At 47.8% G+C, this 18,921-nt stretch overlaps 1 protein-coding gene across 1 annotated transcript in view; it reads right to left on the bottom strand.

Moving 5' to 3' along the window:
* Positions 1 to 13,864: 13,864 nt before the first annotated feature.
* LOC139389950 (transmembrane protein 8B) overlaps positions 13,865 to 18,921 on the bottom strand; it is a 121,609-nt gene continuing 116,552 nt past the window's right edge. Inside the window, exon 10 of the mRNA XM_071136995.1 lies at positions 13,865 to 14,206. Coding sequence (XP_070993096.1) covers positions 13,865 to 14,206 — 342 coding nt within the window. The remainder of the gene's footprint in view (positions 14,207 to 18,921) is intronic.

Below are 18,921 nucleotides of genomic sequence, written 5' to 3'. Positions count from 1 at the left end.
TTGGGGAATCTCTTATAAAATGGGTTTAAGTTCTGTATAGTAACCCTCGGTGTAAAATAGTAAATAATGGCTACATCTCAGAAAGTTTTAAACTCTCTAGAGGGGTAAAACAAGGTCATCCACTATTGGCATGTCTATTTATTATTGCCATCGAAATGTTGTTGCTGTTAAAATTGGATCCAACAACAACCAATAATATTAAGGGATTAGAAATCCGTGGCTTAAAAAGAAAGGTGTCATTGTACGCTGACGATTCATGTTTTCTTTTAAAACCACAATAGAATCTCTCCACGGCCTCTTAGAGGATCTAGATACTTTTACCTCTCTGGATTTAAATCAAATTATGATAAGTTAAGTAATTATGATGTATGTACTATATTACGTATTGGATCACTAAAAAATCTACTTTTACATTACCGTGTAGTTTACCAATAAAATGGTCTGACGGAGATGTGGACATACTCAGTATACAGTATCCCAAAAGAAAGAAAGAAATGATCTCACTCCAATACATGTATATAGAAAGTTAGGAAAAAATAGATAAGATCTTGCTACCATGGAAAGGAAAATCACATATCCACAGTAAAATAAGTCCTATATCGACATAAACTGAAAGGCCGCTCAGCAAGGAAGAAGCCACTGCTTCAAAACCGCCATAAAATAGCCAGACTACGGTTTGCAACTGCACATGGGGCCAAAGATCGTACTTTTTGGAGAAATGTCCTCTGGTCTGATGAAACAAAAATAGAACTGTTTGGCTATAATGACCATCGTTATGTTTGGAGGAAAAAGGGGGAGGCTTGCAAGCCAAAGAATATCATCATCCCAAGCCAAAGCACAGGGATGGCAGCATCATGTTGTGGGGGTGCTTTGCTGCACGAGGGACTGGTGCACTTCACAAAATAGATGGCATCGCGAGGAAAGGAAAATTATGTGTAAAAAAAAATTATGTGGATATATTGAAGCAACATCTCAAGACATCAGTCAGGAAGTTAAAGCTTGGTTGCAAATGGGTCTTCCAAATGGACAATGACCCCAAGCATACTTCCAAAGTTGTGTCAAAATGGCTCAGGGACAACAAAGTCAAGGTATTGGAGTGGCCATCACAAAGCCCTGACCTCAATCCCATAGAAAATTTGTGGAACTGAAAAAGCATGTGCGAGCAAGGAGGCCTACAAACCTGACTCGGTTACACCAGCTCTGTCAGGAGGAATGGACCAAAATTCACCCAACTTATTGTGGGAAGATTGTGGAAGGCTACCCGAAACGTGTGACCCAAGCTAAACAGTTTTAAGGCAATGCTACCAAATACTAATTGAGTGTATGTAAACTTCTGACTCACTGGGAATGTGATGAAAGAAATAAAAGGTTAAATAAATAATGATCTACTATTATTCTGACATTTCACATTCTGAAAGTAAAGTGGTGATCCTAACTGACCTAAGACAAGGAATCTTTACTAAGATTAAATTTCAGGAATTATGAAAAACTTAGTTTAAATGTATTTGGCTAAGGTGTAGGTAAACTTCCGACTTCAACTGTATATGCAGTTATACTTGAGCGGTTCTTCTTATAATATGTATATGGGTAGTTGTATAAGCATGCTGAAAGTCTGTTGTCAATTTGTTTACTGTAAAATAGCATTGTCTGGTCAAATACTATTTTTTCCAAACGTTTACTAAGTGGTGGTAACAGGCTGATTGGTTGGCTATTTGAGCCATTTAATTAATTAATTAACTATTCTTAGGTAGTGGAATGACTTTTGCGTCCCTCCAGGCCTGAGGGCTCACACTTTCTAGTAGACTTCTAATGAAGATGTGGCAAATAGGAGTGGCAATATCGCTATTATAGCTATTATCCTTAGTGATTTTCCATCCAAGTTGTCAGACCCCGGTGGCTTGTCATTGATGATAGACAACAATAATTTTTCACCTCATCCACACCCAGTTTATGGAATTCAAAATTACAAAGCTTGATTTGGTCAGATATACTTAGATGTGTAGTGTCAGCGTTTGTTGTTGGCATGTCATGCTTAAGTTTGCTAATCTTTCCAATTAAAAAAATCATTAAAGTATTTGGCAATATCAGTGGGTTTTGTGATGAAAGAGCCATCTGGTTCAAGGAATGATGGAGCTGAGTTAGCCTTTTTCCACAAAATGTAATGTAAGGTGTTCCAAAGCTTTTTACTATCAATCTTTAAATCATTTATCTTTGCTTCATAGTGTAGTTAATTTACATTTTTATTCAGTTTAGTCACATGATGGCTCAATTTACAGTACGTTTGCCAATCGGTTGTGCAGCCAGACTTATGTGCCAATTATTTTTGCTTCATCCCTCTCAGCCATACATTTTTTAAATTCCTCATCAATCCACAGGGATTTAACAGTTTTTACAGTCATTTTCTTAATGGGTGCTTATTAGTAACTGGAATTAGCAATTTCATAAATGTGTCAAGTGCAGAGTCTGCTTGCTCCTCATATGTGCTGTCACTCCATTAGGGTGGGGTTACAAATAATGTAGACATCTATCAATCCATTAGGGTGGGGATACAAATGATCTGGACATCTATCACTCCCATTAGGGTGGGGATACAAATGATGTAGACATCTATCACTCCCATTAGGGTGGGGATACAAATTATCTGGACATCTATCACTCCATTAGGGTGGGGATACAAATGATCTGGACATCTATCACTCCCATTAGGGTGGGGATACAAATGATCTGGACATCTATCACTCCATTAGGGTGGGGATACAAATGATCTGGACATCTATCACTCCATTAGGGTGGGGATACAAATGATCTGGACATCTATCGCCCAATTTCAAAGACTGCCTTGTTTAGCTAAGATTCTTGAATCCTTGAATCCTTGAATCCTTGAATCCTTGAATCCTTGGTTAATGTACAACTTCGTTCCTTTTATCTAATAACTGTATTTTTAATATAAACTAATCAGGGTTCAGGCCTGGACATAGCACTACGCTAGCAGCCACCACGCTAGTTGTTAATGATCTTGTCAATGCCTTGGATTCTAAAAAGAGCTGTGCTGCCTTGTTCATTGACCTGTCAAAGGTGATCGACACTGTTTTGCTGAAGACATTATCAAGAATAGACCTGGGATATACAGCCTGTTGATGGTTTCAGAATTATCTTAGTGACAGAACTCCGGCCATCTTGATAGATGGGGTTAAATCTGAATTATCTCAGCGACAGAACTCAGGCCATCTTGATAGATGGGGTTAAATCTGAATTATCTCAGCGACAGAACTCAGGCCATCTTGATAGATGTGGTTAAATCTGAATTATCTTAGTGACAGAACTCAGGCCATCTTGATAGATGGGGTTAAATCTGAATTATGTCAGCGACAGAACTCAGGCCATCTTGATAGATGTGGTTAAATCTGAATTATTTCAGCGACAGAACTCAGGCCATCTTGATAGGTGGGGTTAAATCTGAATTTCCTGAGATTCATAAAGGTGTTCCTCCGGGTTCTATTTTGGGTCCAGTATTGTTCACTTTGTATATTAATGACATAGGAAACACTGTTAATACTTGTAACATTCATCTCTATGCAGATGACACCGTTTTGTGTTCCTGTGCCACCTCAGTGCAGCAGGCTCTTCGTGAACTTCAGCATGACTTTGATTCAGTTCAGAAATCACTTACAGATCTTAATTTAGTGTTAAATAAAAGTACAAACCAAGCTCATGCTGTTCTCTAGGTCATGAAATGTTGACCCTGAGGACCGGCATATTTGCGCTACAAATGGAGCTCAGATTGAGCTACTTTCTCGATATAAGTGCCTGAGTGTCTGGATGGATGACAACTTGTCCTTCCTAACGGATATATGTAGAACATCTGACTAAGAAGCTTTTTTACATCAAAATAAATTGTCTCAGTATTGTTGATGTTAAGAATATCTGTTGGTCTGTGGTGTGTAATGAGGAGCAGATAGGTGCTGCACTTGACATAGTCATGGAATTGCTTATTCCAGTTACCAATAAGCACGCACGCATTAAGAAAATGACTGTAGAAACTATTAAATCCCCATGGATTGATGAGGAATTGAAAAATGTTATGTTTGAGAGGGATGAGGCAAAAGAGATGGAAAATAGGTCTGGCTGTACAACCCGTTGGTAAACGTACTGCAAAATTGAGAAATCATTTGACTAAAACTGAATAAAAAGAAGAAGAAACTACACTATGAAACAAAGATAAATTATATAAAGAATAGATAGTAAAAAGCTTTGGGCAAAAAGGCAAACTCAGCTCCATCTGAATCAGGTGGCTCATTCATCACAAAACCCACTGATATTGGCAACTAATTTAATTATTTTAATTAAACTCAGCTCCATCTGAATCAGGTGGCTCATTCATCACAAAACCCACTGATATTGGCAACTAATTTAATGATTTTAATTAAACTAATTTAGGGATTTTTTTCATCGGCAAAATTAGCAAACTTAGACATGACATGCGAGCAAAAACTGCTGACACTGCACATCCAAGTATATCTGACCAAATTATGAAAGGCAAGCATTGTAATTTTGAATACTGTAAAGTGAGTGTTGAAGAGGTGAAAAAAGTATTGTTGTCTATCAACACTGACAATCCTCTGAGGTCTGACAACTTGGATGGAAAATGACTGAGGATAATACCACTCCTATTTACTCCTATTTATCGTATTTTCCATATCTTCAATTTAAGCCTACTAGAAAATAAAACAAGCTTTTCTTGCAAGAAGTTTCCAGAAGGTATCAAATTTGTCAATAAATGTTTTCACCCACAGAGCTGCAATAGTCACGGAGCCAGTTATGGAGGGCTAGAAGTCTGCTGAAACGTTCAATGATTTAGGGAGGGCAGAGGGCATTATGGGGGTTTGTTGATGTCAAGTAGAGACCCAATCAGTTCTTTTCTACAATCCATCTTCAGCTGTTCTGAGCTGCCCTTCATAATGTCATTGAATCACACATGAACTGTGATAGACTGATAGAGGTAGCTATTGCTACCTCTGCAGGCATATAATTTGATTGATATACTGTACGTTGTATAAATCTAGGACCAACATCTTGATAATTAAATTGTAGCTCATATTTGATTTGAATAGCCTAAAATGAATGGAATGCAATGGAATTTAAGACTGAATATGAACTAAATAAGATCAAGCACTCATGAGTATTAGATCCTCCTGTGCTTTACGGAGGTTTCTCCTCTTCTAATGTGGTAGAGCTCGTTATCTAGGCAACAGTGTATCAATCTAGTACACCCCACATCGTTGGCTAGGCAACAGTGTATCATTCTAGAACAGTGGTTCCCAAACTTTTTAAAGTCCCGTACTCCTTCAAACATTCAACCTCCAGCTGTACCCCCTCTAGCACCAGGGTCAGCACACTCTCAAATGTTGTTTTTTTGCCATCATTGTAAGCCTGTCACACACACACTATACGATACATTTATTAAACAGAAGAATGAGTGTGAGTTTTTGTCACAACCCGGCTCGTGGGAAATGACAAAGAGCTGTTATAGGATCAGGGCACAATGAATTTTCTCTTTATTTAACCATCTTACATATAAAACCATAAAACTGTAACAAATTGTGAATAACTCACGACAGGTTAATGAGAAGAGTGTGTTTGAAAGGATGCACATAACTCTGCAATGTTGAGTTGTATTGGAGAGAGTCTCAGTCTTAAATCATTTTCCACACACAGTCTGTGCCAGTATGTAGTTTTCATGCTAGTGAGGGCCGAAAATCCCCTCTCACATAGGTACGTGGTTACAAATGGCATCAGTGTCTTAACAGCGATTTTCCAAGGCAGGATACTCTGAGCGCAGCCCTATCCAGAAATATGGCAGTGGCTTATGATTCAATTACCTTTTCACAGAACCGCTTGTTGCAATTTCGATGAGGCTCTCTTGTTCAGATAAGTGGCATAAACTCGTCAACATGCAAGCGGAGAGACAAGTGAAAATTATGGTCAGTAAAGAAAACTTTAAGCTTGTCTCTCAATTCAAAAAGATGTGTCAATACTTTGCACCTTGATAACCAGCACACCTGTAAAAGCGTTACATGGTCACTGCCCATATCAGAGATGCTTGTTCTAGGTCCCAAGAAACAAAGAGATCTTCTGTTGAATCTGACAATTAATCTTAATGGTTGTACAGTCCTCTCAAATAAAACTGTGAAGGACCTCGGCGTTACTCTGGACCCTGATCTCTCTTTTGAAGAGAGGACAGGTGTTTTCCATCTACGTAACATTGCAAAAATCACAAACTTTCTGTCCAAAACTGATGCAGAAAAATTTATCCATGCTTTTGTCACTTCTAGGTTAGAATTCTGCAATGCTCTACTTTCCGGCTACCCGGATAAAGCACTAAATAAACTTCAGTTAGTGCTAAATACGGCTGCTAGAATCCTGACTAGAACCGAAAAATTTGATCATATTACTCCAGTGCTAGCCTCCCTACACTGGCTTCCTGTCAAATCAAGGGCTGATGTCAGAGACGCAAACTCGGTCTCAATCTTTAAGTCTTTACTGAAGACTCATCTCTTCAGTGGGTCATATGATTGAGTGTAGTCTGGCCCAGGAGTGGGAAGGTGAACGGAAAGGCTCTGGAGCAACGAACCGCCCTTGCTGTCTCTGCCTGGCCGGTTCCCCTCTTTCCACTGGGATTCTCTGACTCTAACACTATTACAGGGGCTGAGTCACTGGCTTACTGGGGCTCTCTCATGCCGTCCCTGGAAGGGGTGCGTCACCTGAGTGGGTTGATTCACTGATGTGGTCATCCTGTCTGGGTTGGCACCCCCCCTTGGGCTGTGCCATGGCGGAGATATTTGTGGGCTATACTCAGCCTTGTCTCAGGATGGTAAGTTGGTGGTTGAAGATATCCCTCTAGTGGTGTGGGGGCTGTGCTTTGGCAAAGTGGGTGGGGTTATATCCTTCCTGTTTGGCCCTGTCCGGGGGTGTCCTCGTATGGGGCCACAGTGTCTCCTGACCTCTCCTGTCTCAGCCTCCAGTATTTATGCTGCAGTAGTTTGTGTCGGGGGGCTAGGGTCAGTTTGTTATATCTGGAGTACTTATCCTATCCTATTCGGTGTCCTGTGTGAATTTAAGTGTCCTTTCTCTAATTCTATCTTTCTCTCTTTCTTTCTCTCTCTCGGAGGACCTGAGCCCTAGGACCATGCCCCAGGACTACCTGACATGATGACTCCTTGCTGTACACAGTCCACCTGGCCGTGCTGCTGCTCCAGTTTCAACTGTTCTGCCTTATTATTATTCGACCATGCTGGTCATTTATGAACATTTGAACGTCTTGGCCATGTTCTGTTATAATCTCCACCCGGCACAGCCAGAAGAGGACTGGCCACCCCACATGTGCTCTCTCTAATTCTCTCTTTCTCTCTTTCTCTCTCTCTCTCTCTCGGAGGACCTGAGCCCTAGGACCATGCCCCAGGACTACCTGACATGATGACTCCTTGCTGTCCCCAGTCCACCTGGCCGTGCTGCTGCTCCAGTCTCAACTGTTCTGCCTTATTATTATTCGACGATGCTGGTCATTTATGAACATTTGAACATCTTGGCCATGTACTGTTATCATCTCCACCCGGCACAGCCAGAAGAGGACTGGCCACCCCACATAGCCTGGTTCCTCTCTAGGTTTCCTCCTAGATTTTGGCCTTTCTAGGGAGTTTTTCCTAGCCACCGTGCTTCTACACCTGCATTGCTTGCTGTTTGGGATTTTAGGCTAGGTTTCTGTACAGCACTTTGAGATATCAGCTGATGTACGAAGGGCTATATAAATAAATTTGATTTGATTTGATTTGATCATTGTGTAATGCAGAAAATACACAAGAGTTCAGGGGCCTTGCTTAAATAAAGTTAACCATTTTCACTGTAGCGTCAAAAACATCTTTCAAGCTGTCAGTCATTCCTGATTTGAATCTAGGCCTTAGTCTAAAAATACAAAAGTATTAGCCATTGATTGTAGGTATGAGGTCCCTGAACCAATAACATTTGGTTGTATTCATGAAAGTCATATGGGGTGGAAGCTATTGACGTTTTTAGGAGGTATTTTTATTGAAAATGAATTTTAAAAAGTAAGAAAATAGATCAAGTAGATTTGAGAGAAGAGAACAATGTCAAATCGGTTTGAGATCTCTATGTGGTTGAGAAGATATTACAAATGTTCATTAACATGCAATCAAATCAAATTGTATTGGTCAAAGACACATGGTTAGCAGATGTTAATGCGAGTGTAGAAAAATGCTTGAAGGAGTTGCAGTTTTAAGACGGTCCCTTAACCCTCGGAGCAGAGGAGAGAAACATTTTAGCACATTTTCCCCTCTAAAAATAAATATGACACTGAATTGGAAAGACAAGGGATGTAAAGTCTCTATCTTCAGGTAGAATATGGTGTTTCTATCACCCTGTTCCATTGAAGAGGTATGAGGAAAGTCCCAATCTTTAATACAAAGCTAACTTCACTGGAGTCCTCTACTCATTTTTTCTCTTCCTCCCCTCTCTTCTCCTCCTCCTCCTCCTCCTCCTTCTCCTCCTCCTCCTCCTCTTCCTCTTCCTCTTCCTCTCCTTCTCCTCTCCTCTCCTCTCCACCTCTCTTCTCTTCTCTTCTCTTGTCTTGTCTTCTCTTGTCTTCTCTTGTCTTCTCCTCTCCTCTCCTCTCCTTTCCTCTGCTACCCTCTCTCCTCTCCTTTCATCACCTCTCAACCTCCTCTCCTCTCTCCTCCTCCTCCTCCTCTGCTACCCCTCTCTCCTCTCCTCTCCTTTCATTTCCTCTCAACCTCCTCTCCTTCTCTCTTCCCCCTCTCTCCTAATCCTCTCAACCTCCTCTCCTTCTCTCTTCCCCCTCTCTCCTCATCCTCTCAACCTCCTCTCCTTCTCTCTTCCCCCTCTCTCCTCATCCTCTCAACCTCCTCTCCTTCTCTCTTCCCCCTCTCTCCTCATCCTCTCAACCTCCCCTCCTTGCCTCTTCTCTTCTGTGTTGATGTCTGGTGACTGCTGACTTCCATTATACCAGCGACTGAAATACGATGTCTTATTTTACACTTCACCACTCATTCCACATTAAGCCACAGAAACAAATAAACACGTCATTGAGTACAGAAAAAAGAAACATTTATTTAGAGTGAAATCTCTGTTCCGGTGAGGAACAGGTCCTGACTGTAATAACAGGAGGTTTGAGGTCTTATTGTGATGTCTCTGGTATAAACCTGTTGGCCTTCTGTAGCATCCAGCTGTCTCTCTCTGTAACTATGGTCAAAACTCTATCTCTGGTATAAACCTGTTGGCCTTCTGTAGCATACAGCTGCCTCTCTCTGTAACTATGGTCAATACTCTATCTCTGGTATAAACCTGTTGGCCTTCTGTAGCATCCAGCTGTCTCTCTCTGTAACTATGGTCAATACTCTATCTCTGGTATAAACCTGTTGGCCTTCTGTAGCATCCAGCTGTCTCTCTCTGTAACTATGGTCAAAACTCTATCTCTGGTATAAACCTGTTGGTCTTCTGTAGCATCCAGCTGTCTCTCTCTGTAACTATGGTCAATACTCTATCTCTGGTATAAACCTGTTGGCCTTCTGTAGCATCCAGCTGTCTCTCTCTGTAACTATGGTCAATACTCTATCTCTGGTATAAACCTGTTGGCCTTCTGTAGCATACAGCTGCCTCTCTCTGTAAGTATGGTCAAACTTGTCTCTCTGCTGTAGCTGTAATGAATATAACACATCTAGCATTACTGTAACTATATGGCCTAAACTCTAACTGTAGCAACATTCATGGCCATACTGTAGCTACATGTATAATCACCTGCCCCTTTATATGGCCTTACTACAGCTCTACGGCATTCACGTAGCTACAAACATTCAATTGCTCTTCTGTATATTATGGCCTGTACTGTCTGTTCTCTGTATGTGGCTTATAGCTCTATGGCCTTACTACAGATCTATGGCAGGCAGCTTCCCTCTATGGCCTTACTACAGATCTATGGCAGGCAGCTTCCCTCTATGGCCTTACTACAGATCTATGGCAGGCAGCTGTCCTCTATAGCCTTATTACAGATCTATGGCAGGCAGCTGTCCTCTATAGCCTTACTACAGATCTATGGCAGTCAGCTTCCCTCTATGGCCTTACTACAGATCTATGGCAGGCAGCTTCCCTCTATGGCCTTATGGCCTTACTACAGATCTATGGCAGTCAACTTCCCTCTATGGCCTTACTACAGATCTATGGCAGGCAGCTTCCCTCTATGGCCTTACTACAGATCTATGGCAGGCAGCTTCCCTCTATGGCCTTACTACAGATCTATGGCAGGCAGCTGTCCTCTATAGCCTTACTACAGATCTATGGCAGGCAGCTGTCCTCTATAGCCTTACTACAGATCTATGGCAGTCAGCTTCCCTCTATGGCCTTACTACAGATCTATGGCAGGCAGCTTCCCTCTATGGCCTTATGGCCTTACTACAGATCTATGGCAGTCAACTTCCCTCTATGGCCTTACTACAGATCTATGGCAGGCAGCTTGCCTCTATGGCCTTACTACAGATCTACGGCAGTCAGCTTCCCTCTATGGCCTTACTACAGATCTATGGCAGTCAGCTTCCCTCTATGGCCTTACTACATATCTATGGCAGTCAGCTTCCCTCTATGGCCTTACTACAGATCTATGGCAGGCAGCTTCCCTCTATGGCCTTACTACAGATCTATGGCAGTCAGCTTCCCTCTATGGCCTTACTACAGATCTATGGCAGGCAGCTTCCTTCTATGGCCTTACTACAGATCTATGGCAGGCAGCTTCCCTCTATGGCCTTACTACTGATCTATGGCAGGCAGCTTCCCTCTATGGCCTTACCACAGATCTATGTCAGTCAGCTTCCCTCTATGGCCTTACCACAGATCTATGGCAAGCAGATGCCCCTCCTTTATGGCCTGTAGTGTTGACAACCAGCAGACTGTGTGTAAAGGCGATACATTGCAATCCAAAAGACTATTAACATTCCACAGTACAACAATATTGTATACATTTGAACTATGTGGCACTGGTGAGGCTTTATACACGCATCTAAAAACAAAATGTACAGTATTATCACATTTTTGTGTCTCAGTGCAAAATAGATTATGTTGAAAAATAACAAAAACGTGCCCTTGTTGTATTTAATTCCATTTCCGTGCACAAACAACAGAACGAATCAACATAGCTAGAAAGGTCTTCAATAGGGGCTGTGTTCCAAATGGCTCCTGTTCCCCATAGAGTACACTATGTTGACCAGCAGCCGTAGGACCTGGTCAACACCAGCAGCCGTAGGACCTGGTCAACACCAGCAGCCGTAGGACCTGGTCAACACCAGCAGTCGTAGGACCTGGTCAACACCAGCAGCCGTAGGACCTGGTCAACACCAGCAGCCGTAGGACCTGGTCAACACCAGCAGCCGTAGGACCTGGTCAACACCAGCAGCCGTAGGACCTGGTCAACACCAGCAGCCATAGGACATGGTCAACACCGTAGGCCCTGGTCAACACCGTAGGCCCTGGTCAACGCCATAGGCCCTGGTCAACACTGTAGGTTCTGGTCAACACCGTAGGCCCTGGTCAACACCGTAGGACCTGGTCAACACCGTAGGCCCTGGTCAACGCCGTAGGCCCTGGTCAACGCCGTAGGCCCTGGTCAACGCCGTAGGCCCTGGCCAACAATAGTACTGCTACAAAGGGAACAAGGTGCCATTTGGAATGCAGACCATCATTAAATAACACACCTATGGTGTCTGTATTAGAACATCCTCAGTCTGACCAGGACCTAATAACGCCTGCTGACGATGTCCTAATATGGGCACCGTACAGACCTAATGTTACAGTCACCGTCAGGTAGCAGCAGTGTTCTCAGCTTCGTCTTTAAAAAGTACAGTATCCACAAACAATAGTCTCTTACTGTACTGTACGTTCACAACCCCAACAATATCAACAGAATAATATAATTATGGTGGTATTGAATAATCATGACTATAACAGATCAATAGAATAATATAATTATGGTAGTATTGAATAATCATGAATTTAACAGACAGACAGACAGACAGACAGACAGACAGACAGACAGACAGACAGACTCAAGTGTGTCGCCTGCTTTAACTAGTTACATTACAGTTGGTTCAAGTTCTCTGGCTTTGTTTTCCCGTCTGAATCCCCGGGGAGAGAAGGCAATGGAAGGACAGTCAGCCAGCCAGTCAGCCAGCCAGCCAGCCAATCAGGCAGCCAGCCAGCCAGTCAGCCAGCCAGTCAGCCAGCCAGTCAGTCAGTCAGTCAGTCAGTCAGTCAGTCAGCCAGCCAGCCAATCAGTCAGCCAGCCAATCAGGCAGTCAGCCAGTCAGCCAGTCAGTCAGTCAGCCAGCCAGCCAATCAGTCAGGAAGTCAGCCAGTCAGTCAGCCAATCAGGCAGCCAGCCAGTCAGCCAGTCAGTCAGTCAGTCAGCCAGCCAGCCAATCAGTCAGGAAGTCAGCCAGTCAGTCAGCCAATCAGTCAGCCAGCCAGTCAGCCAGCCAGCCAGTCAGCCAGCCAGTCAGTCAGCCAGCCAATCAGTCAGGAAGTCAGCCAGCCAGTCAGCCAGTCAGCCAGCCAGTCAGCCAGCCAGCCAGCCAGCCTAGCCAGTCATCCACCCAGCCATTCAGTCAGTCTAGCCAGTCAGCCTAGCCAGTCAGCCAGCCAGCCAGTCAGCCAGCTAATCAGTCAGACAGTCGGTCAGAAAGTCCGTCAGTGAGACAGTTAGTAGGTGTTAGTTCCCACCGCCGTGCCAGCTGGTAGAGTCGGTCAGTTATGTAATCAGCTGGTACTGTCAGTAAGTGATTTAATCAGCTGGTACAGTCAGTCAGTGAGTTAATCAGCTGGTACAGTCAGTCAGTGAGTTAATCAGCTGGTACAGTCAGTCATTGATTTAATCAGCTGGCACAGTCAGTCAGTACGTGCTAGACCCTGTCCTCAGCTGGTACAGTCAGTGAGAGTTAGGGCTAGATCCCATCCTCGGCTGGTACACTCAGTCAGTACGTGATAGATCCCGTCCTCAGTTGGAAGAGTCAGTCAGTAGGTGTTATATCCCAAGTCCAGCTGGTACAGTCAGTCAGTAGCTGCTAGATCCCACATCCAGCTGGTACAGTCAGTCAGTCAGTAGGTGCTATATCCCATGTCCAGCTGGTACAGTCAGTCAGTAGGTGTTATATCCCACATCCAGCTGGTACAGTCAGTCAGTAGATGTTATATCCCATGTCCAGCTAGTACAGTCAGTCAGTAGGTGCTAGATCCGATGTCCAGCTGGTACAGTCAGTCAGTCAGTAGGTGCTAGATCCCACATCCAGCTGGTACAGTCAGTCAGTCAGTAGGTGCTAGATCCCACATCCAGCTGGTACAGTCAGTCAGTCAGTAGGTGCTATATCCTACTTCCAGCCGGTACAGTCAGTCAGTCAGTAGATGTTATATCCCATGTCCAGCTGGTACAGTCAGTCAGTCAGTAGGTGCTAGATCCCACATCCATCCGGTACAGTCAGTAAGTCAGTAGATGTTATATCCCATGTCCTGCTGGTACAATCAGTCAGTCAGTAGGTGCTATATCCTACTTCCAGCCGGTACAGTCAGTAAGTCAGTAGATGTTATATCCCATGTCCTGCTGGTACAGTCAGTCCGTAGGTGCTAGATCCCGTGTCCAGCTGGTACAGTCAGTCAGTAGGGGCTAGATCCTTTCCTCAGCTGGTACAGTCAGTCAATAGGTGCTAGATCCCGTGTCTAGCTGGTACAGTCAGTCAGTAGGTGCTAGAACCTCTCTTCAGCTAGTACAGTCAGTCAGAGTTAGTGATCTCAGGTATCAGCTGATACTAATACTATTGATAGCGACTATGGCTGGGACCGGGTCCACCAATCCCATCTCCTCGTGCTCGTTGACGCACAGCTGGTAGCCACACCCCCTCCGACGTTTCAGAGGTGTGAGCTTGGTGCGGGGCTTGGCGCGGGGAGGGAGCAGGAAGCCCACGCTGCCGGCGATCAGCATGTGCCAGATAGAGTGTATGTAGAAGTAGTTGTCCTCTGTCTCCACGAAGGCATAGAGCGCCACGGCTGAAACCGCTATCATCGTCCCCGGGAACAGAAAGAACGCCCAGCGCTTCCAGGTCGGAGGGTAACATCGCCGCCGTCGCACTGTACGCACCGTCTGGAGGGGGAGGGGGGAGACAGATAGTTGGGGAGGGAGGGGGGAGACACAGAGAGTTGGGGGAGGGAGGGGGGAGACACATATAGTTGGGGGAGGGAGGGGGGAGACACAGATAGTTGGGGGAGGGAGGGGGAGACACAGAGAGTAAGGGAGGGAGGGGGGAGACACAGATAGTTGGGGGAGGGAGGGGGGAGACACAGATAGTTGGGGGAGGGAGGGGGGAGACACAGATAGTTGGGGGAGGGAGGGGGGAGACACAGAGAGTTGGGTGAGGGGGGGGAGACACAGATAGTTGGGGGGAGGGAGGGGGGAGACACAGATAGTTGGGAAGGGGAGGGGGAGGGGAGACACAGACAGTTGGGGGAGGGGGGAGACACAGATAGTTGGGGTAGGGAAGGGGGAGACACAGATAGTTGGGGGAGGGAGGGGGGAGACAGGTAGTTGGGGGAGGGGGGGAGGGGGGAGACACAGAGAGTTGGGGGAGGGAGGAGGGAGACACAGATAGTTGGGGGGAGGGAGGGGGGAGACACAGATAGTTGGGAAGGGGAGGGGGGAGACACAGACAGTTGGGGGAGTGGAGACACAAATAGTTGGGGGGGAGACAGGGGGAGACACAGGGGAGAGACACAGATAGTTGGGGGAGGGAGACACAGATAGTTGGGGGAGGGGGAGACACAGATAGTTGGGGGAGGGAGAGACACAGATAGTTGGGGGAGGGAGGGGGGAGACACAGATAGTTGGGGGAGAGAGAGACACAGATAGTTGGGGGAGGGAGGGGGGAGACACAGATAGTTGGGGGAGGGAGGAGGGAGACACAGATAGTTGGGGGAGGGAGAGACACAGATAGTTGGGGGAGGGAGGGGGGCAGACACAGATAGTTGGGGGAGGGGGAGACACAGATAGTTGGGGGAGGGAGGGGGGAGACACAGATAGTTGGGGGAGGGGGAGACACAGATAGTTGGGGGAGGGAGGGGGGAGACACAGAGAGTTGGGGGAGGGGGGAGACACAGATAGTTGGGGGAGGGAGGGGGGAGACACAGATAGTTGGGGAAGGAGGGGGGCAGTAACAGATAGTTGGGGGAGGGAGGGGGGAGACACAGATAGTTGGGGGAGGGAGAGACACAGATAGTTGGGGGAGGGGGAGACACAGATAGTTGGGGGAGGGGGAGACACAGATAGTTGGAGGAGGGAGAGACACAGATAGTTGGGGGAGGGGGAGACACAGATAGTTGGGGGAGGGAGAGACACAGAGAGTTGGGGGAGGGAGGGGGGAGACACAGATAGTTGGGGGAGGGGGAGACACAGATAGTTGGGGAGGGGGAGACACAGACAGTTGGGGGGAGGGAGGGGGGAGACACAGTTAGACAATTGGGGGAGGGAGGGGGAGACACAGATAGTTGGGGGGGGAGACAGGGGGGGAGACACAGGGGAGAGACACAGATAGTTGGGGGAGGGAGAAACACAGATAGTTGGGGGAGGGGGAGACAGATAGTTGGGGGAGGGGGAGACACAGACAGTTGGGGGGAGGGAGGGGGAGACACAGTTAGACAATTGGGGGAGGGAGGGGGAGACACAGTCAGACAGTTGGGGGAGGGAGGGGGGAGACACAGATAGTTGGGGGAGGGAGGGGGGAGACACAGAGAGTTGGGGGAGGGGGGAGACACAGAGAGTTGGGGGAGGGGGAGACACAGATAGTTGGGGAGGGAAGGGGGAAACACAGATAGTTGGGGGGGCGAGGGGGGAGACACAGATAGTTGGGGACGGAGGGGGGAGACACAGATAGTTGGGGGAGGGGGGAGACACAGATAGTTGGGGGAGGGAGGGGGGAGACACAGATAGTTGGGGGAGGGAGGGGGGAGACACAGATAGTTGGGGGAGGGGGGAGACACAGATAGTTGGGGGAGGGGGAGACACAGGAAAGTTGGGGGAGGGGGAGACACAGATAGTTGGGGGAGGGAGGGGGGAGACACAGATAGTTGGGGGAGGAAGAGACACAGATAGTTTGGGGGGGAGACAGGGGGGGAGACACAGGGGAGAGACACAGATAGTTGGGGGAGGGGAGAGACACAGATAGTTGGGGGAGGGGGGAGACACAGATAGTTGGGGGGGAGACAGAGGGGGAGACACAGACAGTTGGGGGAGGGAGAGACACAGATAGTTGGGGGAGGGAGACACAGATAGGTGGGGGGGAGACAGAGGGGGAGACACAGACAGTTGGGGGAGGGAGAGACACAGATAGTTGGGGGAGGGAGACACAGATAGTTGGGGGAGGGGGAGACACAGATAGTTGGGGGAGGGAGAGACACAGATAGTTGGGGGGGGGGAGAGACACAGATAGTTGGGGGAGGGGGGGGGGACACAGATAGTTGGGGGAGGGAGAGACACAGATAGTTGGGGGAGGGAGGGGGGAGACACAGATAGTTGGGGGAGGGAGGGAGGAGACACAGATAGTTGGGGGAGGGAGGGGGAAGACACAGATAGTTGGGGGAGGGAGGGGGGAGACACAGATAGTTGGGGGAGGGAGAGACACAGATAGTTGGGGGAGGGGGGAGACACAGATAGTTGGGGGGGGAGACACAGATAGTTGGGGGAGGGAGAGACACAGATAGTTGGGGGAGGGAGGGGGGGACACAGATAGTTGGGGGAGGGAGAGACACAGATAGTTGGGGGAGGGAGAGACACAGATAGTTGGGGGAGGGAGGGGGGAGACACCGACAGTTGGGGGAGGGAGGGGGGAGACACAGATAGTTGGGGGAGGGAGAGACACAGATAGTTGGGGGAGGGGGGAGACACAGATAGTTGGGGGAGGGGGAGACACAGATAGTTGGGGGAGGGGGAGACACAGATAGTTGGGGGAGGGGGAGACACAGATAGTTGGGGGAGGGGGAGACACAGACAGTTGGGGGGAGGGAGGGGGAGACACAGTTAGACAATTGGGGGAGGGAGGGGGAGACACAGATAGTTGGGGGAGGGAGAGACACAGATAGTTGGGGGAGGGGGAGACACAGATAGTTGGGGGAGGGAGAGACACAGATAGTTGGGGGAGGAAGGGGGGAGACAGATAGTTGCGGGAGGGGGAGACACAGATAGTTGGGGAGGGGGAGACACAGTTAGACATTTGGGGGAGGGAGGGGGAGACACAGATAGTTGGGGGGGGAGACAGGGGGGGAGACACAGGGGAGAGACACAGATAGTTGGGGGAGGGGGAGACAGATAGTTGGGGGAGGGGGAGACACAGACAGTTGGGGGAGGGAGGGGGGAGACACAGTTAGACAATTGGGGGAGGGAGGGGGAGACACAGTCAGACAGTTGGGGGAGGGAGGGGGGAGACACAGTCAGACAGTTGGGGGAGGGAGGGGGGAGACACAGTCAGATAGTTGGGGGAGGGAGGGGGGAGACACAGTCAGACAGTTGGGGGAGGGAGGGGGGAGACACAGTCAGACAGTTGGGGGAGGGAGGGGGGAGACACAGTCAGACAGTTGGGGGAGGGAGGGGGGAGACACAGTCAGATAGTTGGGGGAGGGAGGGGGGAGACACAGTCAGACAGTTGGGGGAGGGAGGGGGGAGACACAGTCAGACAGTTGGGGGAGGGAGGGGGGAGACACAGTCAGACAGTTGGGGGAGGGAGGGGGGAGACACAGTCAGACAGTTGGGGGAGGGAGGGGGAGACACAGTCAGACAGTTGGGGGAGGGAGGGGGGAGACAGTCAGACAGTTGGGGGAGGGAGGGGGGAGACACAGTCAGACAGTTGGGGGAGGGAGGGGGGAGACACAGTCAGACAGTTGGGGGAGGGAGGGGGGAAACACAGTCAGACAGTTGGGGGAGGGAGGGGGGAGACACAGTCAGACAGTTGGGGGAGGGAGGGGGGAGACACAGTCAGACAGTTGTGGGAGGGAGGGGGGAGACACAGTCAGACAGTTGGGGGAGGGAGGGGGGAGACACAGTCAGACAGTTGGGGGAGGGAGGGGGGAGACACAGTCAGACAGTTGGGGGAGGGAGGGGGGAGACACAGTCAGACAGTTGGGGGAGGGAGGGGGGAGACACAGTCAGACAGTTGGGGGAGGGAGGGGGGAAACACAGTCAGACAGTTGGGGGAGGGAGGGGGGAGACACAGTCAGACAGTTGGGGGAGGGAGGGGGGAGACACAGTCAGACAGTTGTGGGAGGGAGGGGGGAGACACAGTCAGACAGTTGGGGGAGGGAGGGGGGAGACACAGTCAGACAGTTGGGGGAGGGAGGGGGGAGACACAGTCAGACAGTTGGGGGAGGGAGGGGGGAGACACAGTCAGATAGTTGGGGGAGGGGTGAGACAGAGACACAGTCAGAGAGTAGATCCCAAGCTTCATTAATTATTAACAAGACACACATCAATAACACATAATAACAACATAATAAAAAGATCAATAACACATAATAACAACACAATCAAAAGATCAATAACACATAATAACAACACAATCAAAAGATCAATAACACATAATAGTAACAAGACCACCTTAGGAGCAATAGGAGAGTCCATAGAATCAGGAGAAAGGCATCCGACTCTGGGAGTACCGTTCAACTGCTCGCTGTATCTATTGGTCTAGGAATTAGGAGAGTACCGTTCAACTGCTCGCTGTATCTGTTGGTCGAGGAACTAGGAGAGTACCGTTCAACTGCTCGATGTATCTACAGGTCTAGGAACTAGGAGAGTACCGTTCAACTGTATCTATAGGT

The sequence above is a fragment of the Oncorhynchus clarkii genome, chromosome 30 (assembly GCF_045791955.1).
Source record: "Oncorhynchus clarkii lewisi isolate Uvic-CL-2024 chromosome 30, UVic_Ocla_1.0, whole genome shotgun sequence".
Lineage (NCBI taxonomy): Eukaryota > Metazoa > Chordata > Actinopteri > Salmoniformes > Salmonidae > Oncorhynchus > Oncorhynchus clarkii.
Note: the sequence above shows the minus strand (reverse complement) of the source record. Positions and strands in the feature narration are given on the sequence as shown.